The following is a 24,225-nucleotide window of genomic DNA, read 5'->3' as shown; positions in this document are numbered from 1 at the left end:
ACACTTCATTATCACTTCAGCATGTTGACTGTGAACTCATCAGAATCTCATCTTCTACTTCATTTATTAAATAAATTAATCTAATGACTTCATTGCTTATTGAATTACACCTTTAGCAATACTTAAAAATCATTGCTGATAAAACATTTAAAGGCAGTAAAACTCATGTCACACTAAACAGTGTGATGGATTATGTGAGATATGTAATGACCAAAGGAAGCGGTGCACTTCAATAACCTTTATTTAGTTTACAGATGTATCCCATTTTAAAGTTCAGAGGGGGTAGAGGGAGTATTAGTGCTATTTACAATTGGTTTGAAAACGTTTATCTCTGTACAGATTTGAACCCTGATCAATATAAACAATATTTATTTTTGAAAGATCTATAGTGCTATTACAACGCATTTCTTGAAAACAAAAAAAAGAATTAACACACAAAAGAAAAAAGGGATTACATTAAATTATAAACAGCTGAAAAAAATAATAATAAAAGAGCACAGAAGAAAATAAAAGTACAGTCCGTCAATGATTAGGGAGGTCTTTTTTGCTGCTGCTAAGCACAAGACATTGTCAGCGAGTGACTGTGAACAGGCTAGAAGCTAACCGTATACACAATCATAGACTACACACCGATATACTGTATAGCAACAAGATCTAGAGTCATCATGTCCTATATAAGATTCATATTAAATATATTCTACACGTTACCTTAGTTTGTCTGGAGCATCACTTCCTTTTGAAAAATATAAAATAAAACAATAAAACTCGTATACGTTTGTATTAATCTGATGGAGCACATGCTTAAGTTGTGCAAAATGGACTTATTAATGCAGAGTGTGGATTAAGAAGCGCAAAGTAAGACAAATGAGGAACATTTTCATTTCCCTGCTTGGACAGTAACTGCCAGGACAGAGATCCTTCACAACACTGTTATAAAAGGAGCACAAATAGGAGGCTTTTCCTATCAGAGAGGAGGAGGAGGAGGAGGGGAGGGGGAGGGGGGGGGGACTGACATGACGTATTCTAATCACAACACTGGTCGGTCAGTAATATGCATGGACTGTCAAAAACACAGTCACAAATGTCATGGACAAACAAATAAACCCAAACAAGACAACCACCGCGGATTGTTTGTTTGTTTACTTGTTTGTTTGTTAGGCTTTGTTTGGCTAAAATATGACGACTGAAAGATGGACGTGCTTCGTCTCTACAGTGCTCTGCAGACAAAACAGAAAAGAGTTCTCCCTTGTGACCTTTAAAGGCACACACAGAGGAGGGCAGTTAAAAAAGGACACAGGTGTATGTGTGTGTGTGTGTGTGTGTGTGTGTGTGTGTGTGTGTGTGTGTGTGTGTGTGTGTGTGTGTGTGTGTGTGTGTGTGTGTGTGTGTGTGTGTGCGCGTCTGTGTGTATCTACTGTATGTGTATGTGTGTGTCCTTGTTTGAGTTATCTGATCAGGCACGTCTAAGCTTCGTCTGCTGCACCGAGGGAGATCACACAGGAACATATGGTTGGATGTGTAGACAGGATGCCATGGTGTTTGAATGTGTGTGTGTGTGTGTGTGTGTGTGTGTGTGTGTGTGTGTGTGTGTGTGTGTGTGTGTGTGTGTGTGTGTGTGTGTGTGTATGTTAGGGTGTTAGTGGTTAAAATTCTCAGCAGTCTGTATGAGAAAACAAGGCCACACACACACACAAACTTGGGCACTACATTATTATGACATCCAGCTAGAGAACGAGGAGCCAGTTAGAAACTGACTTTTTACCAGACGTGCTGAGGATGACTAGAAAAGGTTTGTGTTTGTCTGTGTGTGTAGGAGGATAGCAAAAAGGCTGGCGGTGTGCATTAAGAAGAAAAGAAGAAAAGAAAATACACAGCCAAAGTCCAGTTCCTTCCTCTCATTTTCAGTTATGACAACAAATCACGTACAAAACAATGAATCAACTCATTTTGTTTTGATCAAATTCATGCTTCCAAATCTGTTCTTGGATCATCCTGCTGTCTTTCTATGTGTGAGTGTGAGTTTCAGAGAGGGGGTATGAAAAAAAAAGAATACAAGAAGAGTGTGTGTGTGTGTGTGTGTGTGTGTGTGTGTGTGTGTGTGTGTGTGTGTGTGTGTGTGTTTGTGTGTGTGTGTGTGTGTGCATTTGTCTGTAAGCATATCCATCCTGTGGACAGGCTCCAGGACAGGGGACGAGCTCTTAAGGTCCAGGATGTTGGGGGTGGAGAACGGATGAGAAGAATGATGGAGGGCCAGCGGCGAAGGTGTTTATTTACAGGATGACGCAGCAGTTACTCTCCCCAGTCTTCTCTCTATTCCTCTGACCTGGAAAAACACACACACACACACACACACACACACACACACACACACACACACACACACAGTTACACACAATCATCATCATCATAGCAAACACTGATCCTACACAGTCAGAGTGGAGGGCTAAAAACAAAGATGCTCTATTTGTCACTGAATTGGCCTGTTAATATCAATCAGACTCCATCAGCTGCTTATTAACCAAAATATTGAATTAACCAATCACGTGGCAGCAAAGTCAAGATGACCACATTAAATATTTGAATAGAACTGAAACATGTTTTTAGTGACTATGAACTTTGAATGTTTGGAGGTGCATGGTTTGAGAGTTTCAGAGGCTACAAGCTGGTTCCTTGAGCATGACGTTCACTAAACTTTGGTCTGAATGTGTCATAGGTGTCAGTCCAATAAAGCATATTTGAGCTGGGATGGAACATGAGATTTGCGTCAAACCTGCAGCAAATGTATGCGAGTAAGAACACAATCTCAGAGAATCTCTCCCAGCACCGTGTTTAACAAACACTACAAAGAATGTGGAAAAATCTAAAGACAGGAGTGACCCTAAGCAGGTACTAGCAGGGTGTACCTCATAAAGCGAGGGTTTATTAGTTGTATATTCTGCACGCCATGCTGTATCTTAGGGAAACACTTAAGAGAGCCAATTATTTGCACCAGTTAACGTTCCAAAACAGAAGCTATGTGCAGAAATAAATAATGGCCCCCGGAGCAGAACGTTTAAAGCCTGGCGTGTGAAAGGTCCGCTGCAAGGAAGGAGGGAGACAGAAAGCTGGTTACCTTGGGAATTTGGCTCAGGCAAAGTCTCTCTGGCAACTAAATGCATCACTGTGGTCTTCCCCAAGGGCAGTTTGAGAGCTGGCAGGGGAGAGAGACAGAGAGAGACAGGATATAAAGGTTATTCAGTGAGCTACAGTATGAGGGTCTTTGCAAAGTCATTAACCATCAGTATCTTTTTTAAATAGCTCTCTGTAATTGTCAAACTTCTGCTACATCCAGCTCCAATAGAAAGAGCAGCCAACTCTTTTCAAGCAACATCATGAATTACTAAACTGTGGCTTGATGTCTCAAATGTTTTATTGTGAGGTAATTTTGTCGTGCAAGAATTTTCAGGAAAGAGCATGAAACCACTGCGGAAGTGATGTTTTATTTCACAGAGGCTGACTGACTGTTCTCACTACAGTAGCTAAAGCCATTTCCTCTTTTCTGAGAAGTTTACGAGCCGCTGCATTCCCGATTAAAAACACTCAGTAATCCCTCCAGTAAAAAATAACAATCAACATGTAATTTCTTTATTAAGGTGTGTATTCAGCTGCAAGGGAGTCAGTATGGCACTCTACTGACCCCTTACTGTTACATTTTTCCTAAATGAATCATCTCTAATTAAATTGTAGATGAATAATGTTGTATTTCAGTTTTAATTTAACTCTCAAACTATGTATGTATCAATCAAAACAACTTTGTCTGAATTAAATACCTCATGAAGAGTATTCTGTGTCAGTGTGCAAATATGTCAAACTAAAGATTTGGGAATAATCACATAGATGACAGTAGCTCATGGGCAGCCATTAAACCTTGAAAAGACACTAGTCAAAATAATTGAGCTACGTTTTCTTAAAAGCCTGAAAGTCAAAGGCGAAGTAAAGCCTAAAAGGATAACCCCCCCCTCCCTCCCTCCCCCCCCCCCCCCCTCCCTCCCCACACACTGTTTTTCTGTCTCTTCATTGTGCTGTTACTGCCACCGCCAGTCTTGCCCTTTTCCTGACCACCCTCTTTCCCTCTATTTCCTCTCCCCTCCCTCTCTCTCAGTCAAAGCAGGCTTGTCCGGAGCACTGAGGTACCTCTGTTCTGCAGCGCAGGAAAGGGATGAGAACAGCAAAGCACTTTCCAGCAACACACTGCTGAGATTTTTGTGTGCACGTGAGCACATATGGGATTTTTTTTTTTTTTTTTTTTTTCTTTTAGTACATTCTGTGTTTTCTCACCTCCTAATGTTACATTTCCATGTAGAAAACGGCCTTGGTAGATCAATCTCAGGATGTTAGGACTGCTGACCTGCTCTTCTTCCCAGTCTGAAAAAAAGGAAGAGGTGGATGGAAAGAGAGAGTTATAGAGAGAAATCAACATGAAGAGAAACATGCTCATCTTTTTTCTTGTTGAAAGCTCGCTCTCAGAAATGATTATTTTTTCTCAAATGCCCACATTATTTCTCTCTGTTCTCTTTTTAATCAGGCTTAATGTTTCTCTTTCCCTTCAGCTCGATGCTTTTGATGTCTTGCGTGAAGCACATTGAATTGCCTTGTTGCTGAAATGTGCTATATAAACAAACTTGCCTTGCCTTAAATCAAAAATATTGACAATCTTTAATTTAAAATCTGAGAAACAACAGGGACAATAATCACATTACTCAACCCTTGTATTGCCCCCAAGATGTAAATAAGATTTAATTTGTTTGGCTTTTTGTGCCTTTATTGGAGAGATAGGACAGTGGATAGAGTTGGAAATCAGGGAGAGAGAGAGAGAGAGAGAGTGGGGAACGACGTGCGGGAAAGGAGCCACAGATTGGATTTGAACCTAGGCCGCCCGCTTGGAGGACTACAGCCTCCGTACATGGGGAGCGCACACTAACTACTCTGCCACCAGCGCCCCCTAACAAAGCTTTTTAAATAAAATATTGCTACTGAAAGGTCAAAGACAATAGATTAGAAATTTTAAGGGACAAAATGCATCAACTCTTCAAAGGGCTCTGTCTGAGTTCATGATGAAAAGCTTTACATTTGAAACCACTACATAAATGAAGGGTTAACAACGCGGTGAAAAGATTTGTATGGTGAAATAAAAAGGCCACCAACAACCGCACTGAAGATATTTTAAGACATTTAAGAGCCTAAATTTCAGATAATTTATGCAGAATGTATAATAAGATGGCTTTGTGGAATGGATTACAGAATATAAGCGTTGAAGAATGCAAGGTGTGGCTTGGGAAGAGCCGAAGGACAAATGTGAGAGCATTAAATGAGAGCGAAAACAGAGACGGCAGCAGAGTCTGGCCGCCAGATGTTTGTGTCCGGCTAAGCAGAGGGTGTTGCTTGCTGCTGACGGAGAGCCGGCTCCGGGTCTCACAGGGTTCAGATTTGTTGTCTGGGAGGAACGCGGGGCGCTTCCAAAACTGACTGGAGTGTAAGGAAAAGTCCTCTTGTCAAAGTAGAACCTGCATCCGTCAGCGTAATTTATAGTTCTTCATGCACTGTGGGCTGCCCATAAACCAGACTACAGTCGGAGCATCGTGGGAAAAAGTGAACAGTCTGTTAAGATTTGAAGGTGGTGTAAGGTCGAACCCTGAGGAAGCAGCGTTTAGGGAGTGGGTGTATTACAGAGAAGAGGTGGCTGCACTGCGATCCCACATTCCTGTACGCAATGATAATCAGGCCGAAACAAGGAGTTCACTTTTATTCAACAGCAAAGACTGTCACACTCCCTCACAGCCACACACGCCTACATGTAAGTCATTATCAGAGGGTTTGGTTTTGGTCTCAGCTCTTTAGAAACTCGCAATAGCTTTTTCATCTGCCTTTATTTGTGTTATAGAAAATACGGCCTAGCTTAGTCGGAACACCTGCTGTCCAGGTGCTTTAGCAGCTAAACTGTTAGCAATTAGTGCTAACGCAAACACACAAATGCTGTGCTTATGCAAAGTGATCAATTACAAAAGAAAGACGACAACATTCTATTTATGCACAATGTGGTGGGGAAATAACACTCGGTTATCAGAATCCAAATATTACTGTTAAAATTGGCCTATGAGACTTCAATTAAAACGTAGAAATGTTGTAACGATTAAATCGAGGGTGAGTGACCTGTATACGCTTCCCCAAAAAAGATAAACGCCTGGATCATCTGAGGTTGATTCCACTCAAAGCAGTCCTCATTTTATTCCTTTTACATACTTGAATGAAGTTGGAGCTGCTTGTCTGTCTGCTGTCTTTGCCGGTAACAAACAGAGGTGTCTCAGTGCACCTACTCACCCATTGGCCAGTTGTCATAAACATGTTTGGCGATGTCCGCTGCCGAGTCGTTGGGAGAGAAGAGGAACTCTTTCGTCTTCCCGCTGACTAAAATAAGCCGCAGGTTTATCTGCAACACAGATGAAGAAAACCATGAGAAACATTATAGTGACACATTACTGTCTCATACGTTAGATTAACACATTCAAATCAGGAGGCATGCAGGTCCTAGTTCACTTATTTAATAGGAAACAGGAGGAGGATATGAGGACCCTGAAGGAGCGTCCTTCCGCTGGATCAACTACCATCTGCCTCCACAACTTCCTCTTATTCCCCCTCTCCTCTCATATCTGCCTTACTCTCCTTTTATTTTTCTTTGGTTCAGTATTCTGCTGCTTACAAGCCATTTGTCACCTCATCATCTTTAAAGCTTTCAAACAAGATCATTTGCCATCAACTCCTCGGGTTTCTCCATATAAACTCCAAATATAGACGCCATCTACATTTTTAAATAACCTCTTAATGTAGATTTTAAATGTAGGTTAATTTAGTTTTTTATTTTGTTATGCATTTTTAGGATTATTTCCTGGATAGCTGAACACTATTAAACCCTTACTTTCAGACATAAAGTAAAGTCTTACAATTATTTATGAATGAGAGAGAGTGGTGCTAAAATGACCCGACCAATAACCACTTCTTCAGATTGCTGGAAAATGTCAAACCTGCGGTAAAAGCGTATCCCAGGGGTCAGTGAGAAAGACGAATGTACTAATCAATGAGTGACGGTGTCAGACTCTGCTAGCAGACATCTGTCCTCTATCCCCTTTGCACAGAGGTTACAGCGAGCCACTGAACAGTTAAAATGACAATTAAACAATCAGAACGTGTCACCCAAACTTCTGAGAGGAGGCATTAAACAAACTCACTGTTTACATCTGATTAGTTTTACTTTGCTGAACTTAGTCCCACACAGATTTTTTTCTTCTTTCATCCTAAATCACCAACATACACAATAAACAGTTTTAAATTAATTTCTATTCTTTTGCTTATTAATTAAATTTACTTCTGAGCAAAGTCTGTGCATGTGTGTGTGTTTGCATGCGTGTGTGCTTAGTGTGTCTCGCCTGCAGTGCCCGCATGGCACAAGCACGTGTGTGTCATTGTTCCTAGGGTGTTTCCATGTGCCGAGCGTCTGTTAGCCCTCTACGCTACAACCCCCCCCCCCCCCCCCCGGCCCACCTAACCCACTCAGCTGAGTGACACAAACACAAACATGTAAACATATATACACACACACACACACACACACACACACACACACACACACACACACACACACACACACACACACACACACACACACACACACACACACACACACACACACACACACACACACACACACACACACACACACACACACACACACACACACACACACACACACACACACACACACACACACACACACACACGGCTGCAGTGATGTAACAGAGCTAACGCCAGTGGATGTAACATAGATCTGCGTAAGCCCGTTATCAAATCAGCTTATAGGTTTAAGAATGTAAGATACATACAAAAACATAAACATAGACACACACACACACACACACACACACAGTTTTTTAAAACAGCTAGGCCAGTTCACACATTGACCTCAACAGTGAGCCATCAATCACACAGTTTACAATCTGCCTATGAGAGGTCACATGTACAGTATCGCCGTCATCCATAAAAACACTGTAAACAAACAAGCAAAAAGTCTGAGACTAACGTTTATTATCATTGTCAACAAATCTGTGATCCATTTCTCCATTAGATGTTTGGGTCATGAAATATTAGAAAATGGTTAAAACAAATCTCCATGTGTGATAAACTCAAGATGACATCATTGAAATGTATTTTTTAATAAAGAAATTCATTTCAAAAGATGGAATCAGAGAATATTGACCTCTTGTTTCCAGCTGATCACAGAATTATCAACACTCCTACAGACAGCATGATTGGACTATTTACAGACTGAACTGAACGATAAACACAAATGAGACACTGATCATAAATCATGACACGCTTGTTTATTAAAGAATGTACTCTCACAACAAAACCTCAGAATGAATCTGAATGAGACAGATGGGAGTCAGAAATAATGAGAGCAGGAAGCACCTTTACATAAGCAAGGCCTTGCTCCTTCCTAGTTAAACAACTGGCTGTTACCATGGTATCACCATGGCGACAGCCGCTGGTGGGAGGCTTAACCTGATAACTCCTACAAGATAGCTCTAACCCCCCCCCCCCCCCCCCCCCCCCCCCCCCCCTTTTTTCCAACCATGTCACATCACATTGTCTTTCTCTCTTTGCAGCAATCTCTGCCTCCCCTCCCCTCCCCTCCTCTACCTCCTCACCCCTCCCTCCCTCCATCACTGTGTCTGTCGAGGTCTCTCTGCACAGCTTACAGTGGAGGAATGTACAAGGCCAGAATAACAAGAGGCACTGAGCTAGCTTCAATTAAACAAGGTAAACTCTGCCTCTCTCTTCACATCATCAACCTGCACTTCTTTCTTTCACTCTGTTTGCTTCCCTCCCTCTTTCCATCCTCCATTGCTTTCTCAATTCTCTCTCCATTTTCTTCCTCACATGTTACTACAGACAATCTTCTCTGACATTTAAATCCAGTTTAATTAAGACAAGTCAACTATTCAATATTAAATAGTAAAACACTCTCGAAAAAATATCTAGAAGCCTTTCTAAAACTTCAAATCACATTTTCAAACGACCAAAATGAAATAAAATTGCAGCAGAAATGTGTGGCACTTTGCACAATGCATTTTGATTCACAAGTGAAGTGAATGGTACAAGACTCATCCGTAGAACTACACTAATTAAAAGCCAAAGTAACTCTAGACTGATGCCGGCAGGGGGAGGGGGAGAGGAAGGTGACGTTGTTCTACTCAGCCCACCAGATTTCTTTTTCTAGAGTAATGCCATTTCGTTCCACTGCATGAATGTTACGTGGATTTGGGTGGAATGGTACAAAAGTAAGGTGGAACTGGAACTAGTTGTTCTGAAACGCGGCATGCTAAAAATGCCGTGTCAGCTATCTGAGAGATTGCTCGTCAACACACTGATGTACAGCCAACCTTTATAGGCTACTGGTTTCAGGTAAGTTAAAGGTTACATTCAACATCAGTGCAAAACGTAAAAAATGTCCGTCAAAGCTAGCAAAATGTCGGCAATCGATTTCCATCAATTTTATATTTAGAATGTTTTGCACTGCTGTCAAGGTCCAGATATCAGAGCTGGGGTCACACAATGGATGTGAAAAGCTCTGATTAGTTTGACTGCTAACACATAAGTAACACAGCAACACTTAAACAACAGGAAGACCTGCACACATCTCCTCAAGGAGAAGGTTACATCTCAGCAGAAACGTTTCAGAAAACTGAAGCTGGTCTTGCAGCTTGTGGTGGAGCAACACTCAACAATAAGTCATCCATCTGGATCTCTAGAGCTCAGCTTTCCTCTCTTTTAATTTCAGATTTTAACTGAATCAATCTCTTTTTTTCTCTCTCCCCGAGGGTCCCTGTTCTCTCTCCCTCAACTCTTCGGCGCAGAGGGGCAGGTAATGAGCTTTCACAGCCGGCTCAGGGAGGAATATTCAATTACAACCTATTCTCTGTAACAAAAATACAACCGCTCCAGGTTCAGGGAGAGCCGCACTTCATGCATAACCATGCAGTAACTACACATATCTTCAGGCCAACAGTCAATAACAAACAGCACGCCCTTGCCTTCAAGCAGTTTCACTCAGAGCTAGGGGGAAAAAACGGAAGAAGGCATACTGAGTAGATAACTTCCTCACTATGCGGTACGGATGTGAAAGCTTTTGTAAGTTCTGGTATCAGCTAGCCTAAATGTGAACGTACTAAAGAAACAGGCTACTTGTGCATGAAACAGGCCCCACAGCGCCACACTTTTCTACCTCCTCTGCTGACTGCAGAAACACTACAATGATCAGACGCCGCTGCCAAGTAGTGCCACGGTGTAAACATGTGCAGTAAGCAGACCCTCCTGGCTAAACACTGCTTGCTCACTGTGCAGAGCAGGAAATTCAATGCCATCTATAATTATTCTTCCCCGAGTACCACTCTCAAGTCTTTCTCAGGGGCAATAATGTGTGTGTATATGTTCGTATGTGTGTGTGTTTATAAGTGCATTTAAGAGTATTGCTACTCTTTAGAGCCTCTGCAGCAAGTAAACAAATTACAGCGTGGAAAGCCTTCCTGTGGGAATTTATTAGTGCAGCTTTATAGGTAGTCTATGCAGGAAGTTTTGCTGCTGCTGTCAGTGTGGATTCCTAACTGTATGAATGAATTCAGGGGAGGAGGGAGGGGTGATTAGCCTGACTGGGGTCTGTTTTAAAGCAGGCCAGCTGGATGCAGCAGGCAGCAGGCAGCACCGCTTTGACTGGTTCATTAAATCTGCAGAAAACTCAACAGTAAACCGAAGAATGAAGCCGCACAGCTTTCAGGCAATATGAGATCCCACAGGAATCATCAGTCGCTGACTTTATTGATATATTTAGATGGCACTTTATTTCTGGAAATCAATTTATCTAAATGAATATTAATTGCTACCAACTTCTTGGAGGCATAATGGGGTGTCTTGTTGCTTATTGGAAGACGTGTGGGAAGAAAATAAAAGGAAAAGAGCAGCCTAACAAACACTCGTCCAATTTTTTAATTAGTCAAAACTTTGTAAATATGACAGCTTCGCAAGCTGTACAAATGCAAAAAGAGTAACAGCAACCATTAGTCTCCATAAGCACATAAATCTTTCATGGCACCATCATTTTTATTTTATTCAAGCACACTCAAAAGGGAATATTAGACAGTAATTGTGCAAGAAATTACAGGCTGAATGCATGAATCAGAAGCTGCAGCTTCATTTTCTTAGATGTTACAAAAGAAAGCAAGCTCACAAGGAAATAAGTCGTCAAACAGCCTCATTTTGTCTTCATTTTTAATTGAATGTTGTAAGAAGAGTTTTTTTTTTGTCAGTGCGTGTTCTTACCAGAGTAGTGTCTAGACCTGCTCTGTATGAAAAGATAACTTCTGCTCAAATCTGGCACTGTGTAAATTAAATGGACTCTCTCGCGCACATTCACACAGACAGCAGGCGGCGGCTGACTGATGATGAGATATGAGAAACAAAGCCTGAGGTGAGGACTTGTAATCTCAGCATCTCTGTGAGGTTGGGTGTCTGACAGGGAGGGGGTAGTGTATTAATGCTATCTGTTTTTAGGTGCTTTCTTAAACTCTTACAGCTTCTTTGATTTTCAATTCCTTGAAACGGGCTCTCTTTAATATTTACTTGAGAGATCTCACACATTTGTAGACACACATCTGTAGATAAACATGTGAGTTTAGATCGTCAGATGGATATTTTCATCCTGGAAAAGAGCAGAAACTCTTCTGAGTCAACTGCAGAGGAGTGCATCTCTTAAATGAAAGCAGTCAAGGTTTGAATTAAGCTTTACAGCAAATTTAATAGATCAAACCAGGAGACAGAATCGTCCTATTGTGAGATTGAAAAATAATATACAAACTGAAGTAGCCTAGTTTACTAGAAAATTCAATTGAGCAGCACTCACACCATGCAATCCGTACCTTGCCCAAGCACGTTTGACCCCCAAAGTCAAGTTTGTTTGACTAGTTTGAGTGCTCCAAACTGTACTTAATCACGGTACACTACCTTAGCCCTGACACGGTTGGAAGAGGTGCGAATAGTACGGGTGCTGGAGCAAGAGTATGGTACCGCAACATGTACATGCAGTACAATCAATGAGACCGTTCCTCTCGACTTTCATTTTAAACAGTAGCAGTGATGCAGAGCCACAAAGTCAGTAAAGTTGCAGTGATGTTCTCTGTTTTTTTTTTTCTCACTGTGGTGACTCTGTGGCCGTGCTTCTTTTAAGCAAAGTATTGTATTACGACGTGATGACATGTGTACAACATCCCAGTTTGGCCTTGAGCAATGTGAGATCAGTCCAGCAGGGGATGCTTTGCTGCTGACACACGATTCGTCCGAGTTAGGCTCCGTTTTGAGCCCCTCGAGTAACAACTTTTTGCAGGGACACAACAGACTTCTACTTCAGATCAGATGCAGGACAGCAGTAGGCAGCAGTAAGACCCTGCCCTTTATTATATTCCTTAATGAGCATTTATCTTGATTAACTTCACTAACAGAAAAAAAAAAAAAAAAAATATGACGTGTGTGAACAGCTAAAAAGGGCAGAAAAATATCACCAAGCTAATATATAGACTGTGAATTAGAACTGAGCACAAGTAAAATATTTGTGTCTGAAAGTCAAACCAACAGAAAATAGGGCAGAGTGCAGACAGTTTCAACTGACTGAGAAGGAGAACGATTCCTGTGATGTATACTTCTCCTTTTTTTTTTGTTGCTGTTAGACAACACAGAAAGACAAGCCATGCAATTGGACCGGCTCAGATTTATCCAGACACATTACACTTACAGTCAAGCTCTGCAGGTTGCCATGCCAACACCAGGGAGCTGGTTAGTCATCTGTGCCGTTATGTCATGTTTTATGCATGTTTTGTATGAAGAAGACCTCTCAGACAGAGCCCTTGTAATTAATGCAAAATGATGATGCACCATAACATCATTACAATGGCCTTTAGTGAGACTGCACATACTTTGCTATTTCTGGTAACACTCAGGGGCTGTTTGAAAAGCTCTGTCATTATATTGTTAACTTCTATGAGGGGCTACTTTTCACCATCGCACATTGTTAGCTGAAGATATGTTACTCAGTTCAGTTAAATATTGAATTAAATCAAATATATATTTCTATCTAGGCAAAGAGGTCATGCCTGAATGATCCAAAATGGAAAATAACCCCGCCTTGTCTCCATGTTTAACACTGACAGCTCGCATTTTACACTGCAATAGAATCCACAGTTACTTCTTAAATCTAAATAATCTCGTGTTCCTATTTAACAAGCTTTATTTTGAAGTTTCTGAAGGCTCAACAGTTCCTTTAGGTGTTGAAATTGTTGCTCCCTAACGGCTGGTTGTGTAACTGTTTGCTAACTATTTAACAACATAATGAGAGTGTAATATCTGGGTGGTTAACTCTGCTATGCTCTGGATGTCACTGCTGGCCTGTGATCAAAGTTTTCTGTCCCTGTTTGTGCATAAAGAGAGCAGAGGGTTCAGCAGGACATTCAACACAGACCCCTTTTCCTGCTGGACTCTTTGAAGGCCATCAATCATTAAAGAGAGAATCTACTGTTAGAGAGACTGTAAGAGCAAACGCCACAGACCTTTGTCAGATGCACTCGCTGCTTCTGAGTGCTAGCTTCCTGGTGCAGAGGCAGCTGATGGCTAATACATCTGAGTTCTAATGGCTTTGAATGGCGTAAAATTAATGTTTGTCCTTCTCAATTAGAGCCCTTGTGATATTAGACTTTTAAGAACGATAGAGTGATTTAAAATAGGAAAAATTACTGATCATTCGGCCAGGTGATTAGATTGTTTGAGTAAGAATGAAAATGAGATTATCTACGTTAATTGTACATCAAAGTGTATTTCCTGCGCTGTGACAGGTGGCCGCCTATACAGCAGTTCCCGTCTTCCACTATTTGCCAGTTTGGGATCAATAAAGTACATCTATCTATCTATGCATCTAAAAACTGTATAACTGAGAGCAGTAAGTAATATTCGCTCTGTAACTGTTAATGCATGATATGTTCTGTTACAATATTGGAACAGATACACAGAAGCCAATATATACTATAAAATACTTTTCACAAGAACATCCAATGTACTATTACTGTTTAGTTGAAAGGTAATGAGACCTTTTGTTTTTTCGTCAAAATCTTTTAAACTTCCAACTGCACTTAAGTAATTGATCCAATTGGGCTGCAGGGGGAGTAATGATTAGCCAGTCAGTGCAATGGAAACTAAGTTGTGAAGTGTTGTCAAGCTGTGTGCTAGGGCTGGACGATAAGGCCTACATTTTAAATCACACACCCAACTTGATATACGATTCTAAGCGACACACCAATTGCCCCAAGAGGGGTTAATAAAGTTATTTTTTTTAAAGCAAACATAATGTGACTAAAACACATTTTTCTTTTATATGATCAGTAAATGATTTGGCGTTCATTAGTGTTTAAAAACAGACATCTTGGGGTGCTGGTGACGCATGTGTGGAGGCTGTGGTCTTCCGGGGGGGGGGGGACAAAAAAAATCGTCACGCAAGGGCTGCCTAATCTGGTCTTTAATGTCATATCTCAACACCCACTTCACTCACTCTTCTTCAAATGCTAGCTGGACTGTAAACAATGCAATGCACAGAATGAGGCAGTCCTGGTCCACAGTTATTTGTTGCTAACTACTGCTACAAAGGCAAGCCCCAAAACATTGACCGTCCCTTTAAAGGTATTATCGGGTCAGATGATAGCTGATGGTTTCTAGGAGTATATGATGTTAGAGATGTTAGTTAAACTCCCACCCTGTCATTTATCGATAGTGTAGCGCTTGTAGCTAAGATATTTCTCCATTTTGGATTCAGAAGAAAATGAACAACAAAACTACTGTGTTCCTTAAGCTGCTCACACTAGCATCCCTCACACGTCTCATTACGACTCAGTCGCCTCATCATTCCTCGTATCTCTCAAAGCCCCTTTTCTTTTTGAACTGTCATTCAATAAACCTATCCTTTGATATGCTGACGTCCTCATCACAGCTCTGTGTCCTTCCTGTCACGAGCACCATCAGCTGTTTCCTGCGCTCCGGCTGGCACCGCACCTGACAGCTCTCCGCTTTCTGTCCGCTCCCTCTTCATCACTCCCTCCTCTTCGCTTACAGTCTGATAACCCTTTAATCCATCAGTCGCTTCTCCACTTCACAGAATCAGGTATAGCTCTCTTTCATGCTGTCATCTTTCCCTCTCCATGCTGAACTGAAAAAAAAATCTCACACACACACACACACACACACACACACACACACACACACACACACACACACCCTGGGCTGCATTCCTCTTTCCTGACAGACAGCAGGTAGGTATATGCCCCTGATCAAACGCTCTTCCTCACACCTCGTCTCCGTGATCGGAGCTGTCACGACAGGCTGACGCCGGTTTTGCGCCGCACTTGCTGCCTTTCTGACTCTCCCTTAACTCCTGTGTCTTACTTCATTCATTCTTCAAAATAGCAGTTCAACACCCATGGGCTAAATGAATTAACATGCGAAATGTGAGCCCTGCCAAAACTGAAGCAAACTACTTTGCATTACCCACACACTAATGGGGGGGGACAGAGAGGGATCAAAGGGATCTTAAGCAGACATAAGTGTGTGATGTGACAGCGAGAGAGAGAGAGAGAGACAGCTGTGAGGAAGAAGGTGAAAGAGCTGATGGACTCTACAACATGCAGCTGCATTAGCTAGCATGGTGAAGAGATTTAACTGGTTCATGTGTGGCTAAATATTTACACCCATCCATGTTTATCCGCAACCAGAAGTTTGACTGTCCTCCTTTTTAAGGCTACTTCCCTTTTTCCACTAAAAACCAGAACAACTCATCAACCATTGACGTAGATTTTTAAAGAGTTACGACAAGGGTGGAGATGTTGTAAGTTAAACTTATTATAAAAGATTGGAAAAATTTCCAATGATTTCCTTTTCTAGGGAACATATTTTGTGTGTTTTAGTTTTGGAAATCAAGCAGGTTTTACTGCCTTAAGTTATGGTGATGAAATCTTGAGATAAAACTACAGGCAGTGAATAATAGAGCAAACTGTGGGACACTATAACGACTGCAACTTTGAACATTTGGACATCAAATGTTAGATATTAAGGACTGATAACACTGTCTGACACTTAAAGAGATAAACATGCGCATTTGAGGTTACAAACAACTTCTATGCTCAAACTTACTTCCTCTTTTTTATTTGAAGAGGTTACCAACTATCCTGAAAACTGATACACATTTGAATACCTTGATGGTTGCAATTGAAAAATAAAAAAACACGTAGTGCATGGTCAACACTTTGAAACATCAGAATTAAATGATATTTCTGTTCTTGTGTCCCTGATAAAGTCAACAAAGCCTTGTTAATATGTTAATACTTCATGTTAAGCTTTTTGTTTCACACCCTTTTTAGCAAGTCAATTTACTGTGAAGTTTTTTGTATAGAATTTCATTTGCATTTCCATGAGGCTTTATGACACACATTTGACATTTGCCCAGACAAGACCAACCCAACATATACAAACACAGGGGGCAACGTTTTGAACTTTTTACATCACATATTTTCAAATTCAACAGGAGTAAGGAAACTTCTTTGAAAAAAAAAAAATAAGAGCCAGAGAAGACTAAAGACTGATGGAAAAACATGAAAGAAAATGTCACTTAGTGAAGATACTGAAGTGAGACAATCTTTTTTTTATCCCCTCTGACAGCCCGATCCACACGTCAGTCCTCAGCTAAGAGGCTCGGCTGTCCTCATCTCATCAGGAAAAATAAAACTCCACTGGATAATTTGAGAAATGATTTAAAAACACATTTCACAGTGAAAGGAGAAAAACAAAACACCAGATTTTCAGAGTCCGGTCTTGCAAATCAGCAGTGAAGTGCTGATCTGATGCTGTGCAGGCACCATGAGAGTGATGACGAGGTCTAATGCTGCGGGAGGACACACAGAGGAAACGCTGACATTTTTGGAGACGTGCCAGAGGGACAGAGGAGGGAAATTAGAGAGAGAGGGCAAAGGGACAAGAGCGAGACTCCGAAAAGAAAGAAGCTGGAGCAATGAAGGTCAAAAACAGGCAACAAGAGGACGAAGTGTGAAGGTGAAGAGAGCAATGCAATCTGCTTAGTTCCTTCAGTAGTCCCATAACTCTCTGATGTTTTCAAATTCACCCACATATTTTCCACATGAACTTTGTTGTACGCACACGAGCTGTGGGCCTAGACATGAAATTGCTTTTCTTTGCTTTAATCGATTCTCCTCTCATCCCTCTGTCAGCGTCCAGAGTACTCTTTGTCCTTCTCTCAGTGTGAAACACGAGGAGATAGACGACAAAGAGAAAGGCATAACAAGGATCTGAGCAGTAGAATCAGATGCGTTTCTCATGCCATCGTTGGATGGGCAAAAAGAACAGGGGAAAGGTCAAGTGAGGTAAGCACCTTAAGGAGCTGATAAGGAGTCCAGTGAGGGCAATGTTTTCCCGCCCGCATGCTTCAGGCTAAGCAGGTGGTAATCAGCTGGTTACATCGACCTACGTCTTTAGATACAAACTGTAAGAATGCAGACGGAACTTCAAATGTGTTCCAGCTATGAAGAGGGGTTATGTAAAGGTATTCAAAGGCAGACCTGTGTGACCCCCATGTGTCAGGGGGTTAAATAGTTTTGGTCACAGCTGATAGTACTCAGGGAGCAACATGTTCACTTAGAACCGGTTTAGAGGATCCATCTTTCTTTATTTATCTTTTTGGTATCCCTCTTGAAAACAACCGACTCCACAGAAAGGCCTTTCATCTGGGTGAAAAAAGACCCACGTATCCACAACTGATGATGGATTTAGCCTTCCTGTATTCTGACATTATTATTGGGCCGGTAATGCCGGAGCATGGATTTTCTGGAATCATATTTCAGCTGTACCTTGAATGGGGCGAGCACATTATGTCCTTGCTGGAGATACGCGGAGGTTTGTTGGCCCAACTGAGTCGAGTAATGCAACATCACTTACGAGGGCCTTTTTTTTTTTCCCCCAGACGCTCCAGTATTTTCTCATATAAATCAGTCTGCCATAACTCAAAAGGTGAGTCATCCTGCAAAACACAGTCAAGATCCTTAAGCAAAATAAGGGTGTGCTGGGTCACTCAGAACCGTCGCCTTGCGCTCCAATCGGTCAGAACCCCTCCTTAAAGCCAGGCGTAATGGATACTGTTTTTTCACATTTTTCAGATGAGGGCTTGTCTATTGTTAAGCGTCACTACAGTCACTACTTTAAAGTAGTACAATTAAAGTAGGAATTTCCTTTTTCCTCTGGTCATTTTTTTTTTATATCTTCAAAGGCTTCCACTCATTCCGTTTAAAGTCATTCATCAGCTGCACTACTAAGACCAAATTAAACACAATCTGTCCCTATCTCACCCTTTCCCTTCTAACAATTGTGGAAGTCTGCTTCATTATTTAATTATTCAAACTGTTAAACGTTTGTGATGCCTTGCAGTTCACCATGGCGACTTCCTTCTCCTTTTGTGTTCGCTTGAAAATACAAAAAAAATGAAACAGCAAGCTGTGACTTTAAGCTTTTTGGTATCAAAGAGCATTAGCATTTTTTTTTTTATTGTCTTTTTTTCTGTGCAGCTCTGTTTTCCAAAAATGCCTTGCAATTTGCTGCATCCAGCCCCCTTTTCTGTCTGTTCAGCTTTAAACCAAAAAAAAAAAAACTACCCGTGAACACACAAAGCCACCCAAAGTCCGACACACCACATGTCGTCGCGCCGCTGCTGTGAAGGGACCACACAGACAGACCATCAGCCCTGATGATGACTTTGATGAGACGACCTCCTGTCCTTTACATCCTTCATGCTACCATTTGCTCTGCATCAGCCCTGTCTGCTCCCCCCCTCTCCAACTTCCTCTCACTCACTGACTTCCATCACAGGGTGTCTCACCAGTGTGACTTCCTCCCCTGTGGTTTCCTGACCCCCCCATACGTGAGATCCCTGAAGTCAAGTAAAGCATCCTCATGCTGTTTCTACCCCCTCTCCACCCCCCAAGAGAGAACATACATACTCTAATGTGACCTCTGCCTCCCCCTGTCTACCTCCCTCTCCTGTCTCTACAAACCCTCCCCCCTCCTATTTCCTAGGTGGTCTCCCCAGCGGTGTGCAGTCAGACGCCCTGCAGTCAGGATTAGCTTCATATGTAACCTTTTCATGTCCTTTACAAGCATCTCCCTTTTCTATCATGTATGCATAATGGTATCGAAGCCTTTTTCTTTTTCCTATCATTTTTAAACTTAAAATAAGACTTGTGTTGTGATGAGGTAATGCTCAAAAGGTAGTTTTTAGTTACATTTTTTTTAAAAATGCTGTTTGCGTGCTGCTTCCAGCTTCTAAATAATGACCATTTAAAAGGCCTGTTTATGCAACTTCTTTAACATATTATTATAAGATACAACGTAAAGCAATTGTGGATGGAATCATTACAATTTACCGCAAACATTTTGTCCTTCGTCTGTCTTGTTCTTGTCCCATGACACTGATGCTGTTTGGTAAATCATGTAGGTTTTTTTTTTTCCTTTCTAAAGATGGTTGGAAGGAAGGACATTACTGCACACACTGAGGTTGAAGAACTGCATCTCGTTCTGTCACCATCTTTGTCCCTTTCCTCAGATGAGATAGAATGGCTGAGCAGACATTTAAAAGAGAAACTGACGTAACATGCGAGGGAGTCAGAGAGGAGAAACGGCTGGGGGACAGCAGTGACATCCACAACGCTGCATTTTCTTCTCTCCCCCTCAGTGAAGAGTACTGCCCTGCAGTCACCATGCACGTGACGCTGTCAGTGCATGTGTGTGTTTGTGTCGAAGATAAATTGTGTGTCTACATTGTGAGTGTGTGTGGTGCAGAGAGAGAGAGAAAGAGAGGGAGAGAGAGAGAGAGAGAGAGAGAGAGAGAGAGAGAGCGGGGAGGAGGCACAGATTGCTGGCAAGCTGAAATGCTCTCTGTGCTGGAATTTACCAGATGGCACTGAAAAAACACAACCAGGAATATTACTACTACTACACACACACACACACACACACACACACACACACACACACACACACACACACACACACACACACACACACACACACACACACACACACACACACACACACACACACACACACACACACACACACACACACACACACACACACACACACACACACACACACACACACACACACACACACACACACACACACACACACACACACACACACACACACACACACACACACACACACTGCAGAGTAACTCTCAATACAATACAATACAATACTTTATATAGAATAGAATAGAATTACTTTATTGATCCCAAACTGGGAAATTGTGGAAATGTGAAAAATATGCTGCCCACGATTATGATCATATCAAAATACAGCAATTCAATGATCATTAATAAATTGCAAGACAATCATATAGTGATGCTACATTATACCTGATAAACTGAAGAATAGTAAATGCCATTAAAAAGCTCAAATGCAGGATTAAGGTTTTCATCCCCTACCTCTTAGCATGCTTTATCCTTTGACTTCTTGACAACACTGAAGTTCTAGAGGTCTGCCGGGCAAATACAATAAATCATGAATTTTTAAAGAGACATTCTTTAAAAATGCTTAATTCTGTATGTGTCTGTCTCTGCAGTGTCTACCGTGGGTAAAACATGCATCTACAGGGGCTTCCACTTTGTTCTTCTTTTCTTTTCTTTTTTTTTTTTTTCATTGTTGTCTGGTAAGAGTTCTGAGCCTTTGGTTATGTTTGTGTTGAGCGCCACAGGAAAAAGGCAGCGTCTATGGGGAGGCATGGGGAAGCAACACAAGCAACAACAGGAAGGAACAGAGCAGACAAGAACAAGCAGGGGAGGGGAGGGGGGGGTGGGCTGTCTGGGGACAAAATCAAGATCTTTAACAAACATTGTTGCACCCGGAGGAAGAAAAAAAAAATGGATTTAGATGACATCATCAGCTTGGGGTGATGTTTAGAGGATGTCGGGATCATAATTAAAATGTTTACAAGCAAAAAGTATCCAAAAGAATTGTCTTCTTTACATCTATCTCAGGGGACAGGCTTACAAAGTCAATATATTCAACACTGTGACTTTTAGACTGTGACTGAACTGTAAGATCAGCTGAATGAGCTTTTCTGTGTCGAGCTAATGCTGCTCTTATTTCCCAACGAAGATCCGACTTTTAAATCCCAGATATTTTGAACCCTGCTCTTTCTTTCCATAACTGTATCTTTAACCAACTGATCTCTGACTCAGAGAGGCCACTTCACAAAATGTGTAATTAGACTAAACCATGGGTTAATATCTGATGTCCTTTAGAGGAAGTCAAAGTTCTGCTGCTGCTGCTGCTGCTTCCCCGAAGATAAACCAACGCTTCCTCATTACAAGAAACAGGGGGAAAAAAAAAAAAAAACGATGAAAAGCCCTAAATCACTCCAGTCCAAGGTCCAATGCTTCATTACTGCCAGCTCATTCAGATAAGAATTCACATGCACACATGAAACACACACACACACACACACCCTGCTGGGGTCATTAGAGATATTCATAGTCAGAATTGCTCAATAACATCCAGCATGCAATGACAAATTTGTGCAAGACAGCATGAAGGCCAGATATACCCTCTGTGCAAGCTCCCTCTTTCACTCACATACTCACATTATATATACACACACACACTCACACACACACACACACACACACTCACACACACACACACACACACACACACAGACAGACACCCACACACGTTTCTGGCTGTCTCTGACCACAGCCTCTCTTTTTCTCACTGACTGTTTCATTCAATACAAAAAGATGCAAACAAGGAAGAAATGATTCTTGCTTCCAACTCCCTGTTACTGTTTCCTCTGACAGCTGATATATTCAAACACTAGATCGATACAGTGTTCCATCCTGTTCAACATAAAGTCTATAACATTAGGATCATATCCTGACTAGTGGTTAAGTTGTTGAGAAGACAAAAAGTTTAGTGCTGTACATTAAAAGAACATTTGCCAATACATTTTTAAAAGTTATTTATGCTTTTTTATACTTTATCAATCACTGAGGGGAAATTCTGGTTTACACTCTGTTATGGAGAGACATGCTACTCACACACATAGGCCTGAAACACACACGCACAAACAGGACCTGTGGATATACATTAATGGAGAGGGTTCAGAGGGGGGCTGCTGCACAGGGAGCAAGTTGGAGGTGTTGGGGTTTTGGTGGGTAGCTAAAGGGCACCTCAGCAGTACTCTGGAAGTGAACTGGCACCTCTCAAGCAACCAGGCCAACTTCCATACTTTTGGTCCACACCGGGACTTGGACTTTCGTTCTCTGTGGTTTGGGACTGAGGATCTCACTAAATAAGCTGAGGATGTTGTCAAATGCTCTTGAAAATTGTAGAGAAAAAACATTTACACATAGACCAATTAACCACAAAGATTTATAGAATGAGTAAAACATAACACTCAAATTGAAAACCACGACATGGAAACAGTCTGTGTTTAGGCCTGTTTGAGATCTGTATACCAGCTGATGTCTGAACATCCGGCCAGTGCAGCCTGACCTTTGGATGACTGCTCTCTCTGCCCTCTCTAGGAACTGAAAAAAGAAGTCCCTCCACTGACTCTAATTCCCTCAGAACATATTGTCTATCTGACTGAGCTGGCACGGGACTGTGAATATCAGGTCAGAATTAAGCACTGATTTAGAAATGGCAGCCTGTCCCAAAAATGAATCAGGAAGAGGGACAATTGATTCTTGCTAGTCGGCTGCTCTGACGCATGCACACACAGTGCGCGCTGGCATGGTGCTGCTTTAATATAAATGTCCCCTCAGCTGGAAATTGTTTCCAGTGTAGCTGAAAGGCTCCTGTTATTGCACTAGTCAAACACCACCCATAGCCCATCCCACCCCCGACTATTCCTGCACATACTCTTTTTACTCAACACTTCCACTTAGGGAAACACAAAGTGCATATTCACATGAGTGCTGTTGTTTTACATGTATTTAAATAAAGTAGTAAAAACAGCTGTAGAGTTCCATGGAAAGACTGTCTTATGTAACATTATTTGAATGCCATACACCACAACAAGACACTTTATCAAGATGCATGAGTTTGTCAATGAAAATAATGCCTGGTGTAAAACTGATATCAACACAGAACAGGCTTGCGCCAAGCATAGTGACTGAGCAAAATACCTGAGCAGAATTTACAGAGAAAAGTTCAAGGCAAACTGATGTCTGGATGGATAGATATTAGATAAGGCTAAAACGCAGGTTTATAACTGGTTATACAAGTGAGAAAAATGTGTTAACTTCATATTTATTTAGTAAGTATAACGTTTCTAAAGATGTTAGGCAACTCGTCTTCTCATGAGACTGTGACTCTTAAATTTCACTTCCTCCTTCTAGTTTCTTCATTGAGCAAGCCAACAATGTGTCATTCCTTCAGAATCAGAAGTAACATCTTCAACCAAAACGCTGTTGTTTTGCCCATTTACTTTGACTCACAGTCACAAACAAAGCTAAAAGGGCTGCCACCTCAAAGTCATAGTTGACCAAACAAACCAGTTATGTCACTAGTCTTCTACTAAGTTAAGCCTTAAACTCCAGGAGCTACATCTCGTCTGTTCCCTTTGAACCTTTCAGACCCATCCATTGTGTAAAAGGCCAGGCCTTCCACCCATTAAGACACAAAGGGGTGGGTGACATATCATGAAGATTTACAGCAGACGCAGCAAGACACTTGTTTCCAATAGGATGTTGTAACAGTTGCAAAGTGTGATACAGCAGAGAGAGAAGTTTTTTGCAATGTTTCTGGGATGTGTCACGACTACTCTTCACTAGGAAGTTAGCAGAGACAAGCCAGGCTTAAAGCAAGTAAAAACCAGAGGTCTCCACACATTATGTTTTTTGGATGAGAGGAAATGTGGGGAGGGGAGATTGGGGATGGCATGCACCAAATGGTCACAGGGCGGAGTCGGCCGGTGCGTGGAGTGCCTCCGAGTAAAGCAAAAAAGGGCAATGTAATAACAATAATCAAGTTCAGTCTCAT

At 41.6% G+C, this 24,225-nt stretch overlaps 1 protein-coding gene across 1 annotated transcript in view; it reads right to left on the bottom strand.

Annotated features, from left to right (window-relative positions):
• Window positions 1-223: 223 nt before the first annotated feature.
• ubl3a (ubiquitin-like 3a) overlaps window positions 224-24,225 on the bottom strand; it is a 34,095-nt gene continuing 10,093 nt past the window's right edge. The window contains exons 2-6 of the mRNA XM_061055074.1: window positions 6,358-6,466; window positions 4,318-4,404; window positions 3,113-3,190; window positions 2,142-2,323; window positions 224-2,071 (exon numbers count right to left, since the gene is read on the bottom strand). Coding sequence (XP_060911057.1) covers window positions 2,271-2,323; window positions 3,113-3,190; window positions 4,318-4,404; window positions 6,358-6,466 — 327 coding nt within the window. The 3' untranslated portion in view covers window positions 224-2,071; window positions 2,142-2,270. The remainder of the gene's footprint in view (window positions 2,072-2,141; window positions 2,324-3,112; window positions 3,191-4,317; window positions 4,405-6,357; window positions 6,467-24,225) is intronic.

This window comes from Labrus mixtus, chromosome 14, assembly GCF_963584025.1.
Source record: "Labrus mixtus chromosome 14, fLabMix1.1, whole genome shotgun sequence".
NCBI classification, from domain to species: Eukaryota; Metazoa; Chordata; class Actinopteri; order Labriformes; family Labridae; genus Labrus; species Labrus mixtus.
The sequence above is the reverse complement of the archived record's forward strand: the minus strand, read 5'-3'. Positions and strand labels throughout refer to the sequence as shown.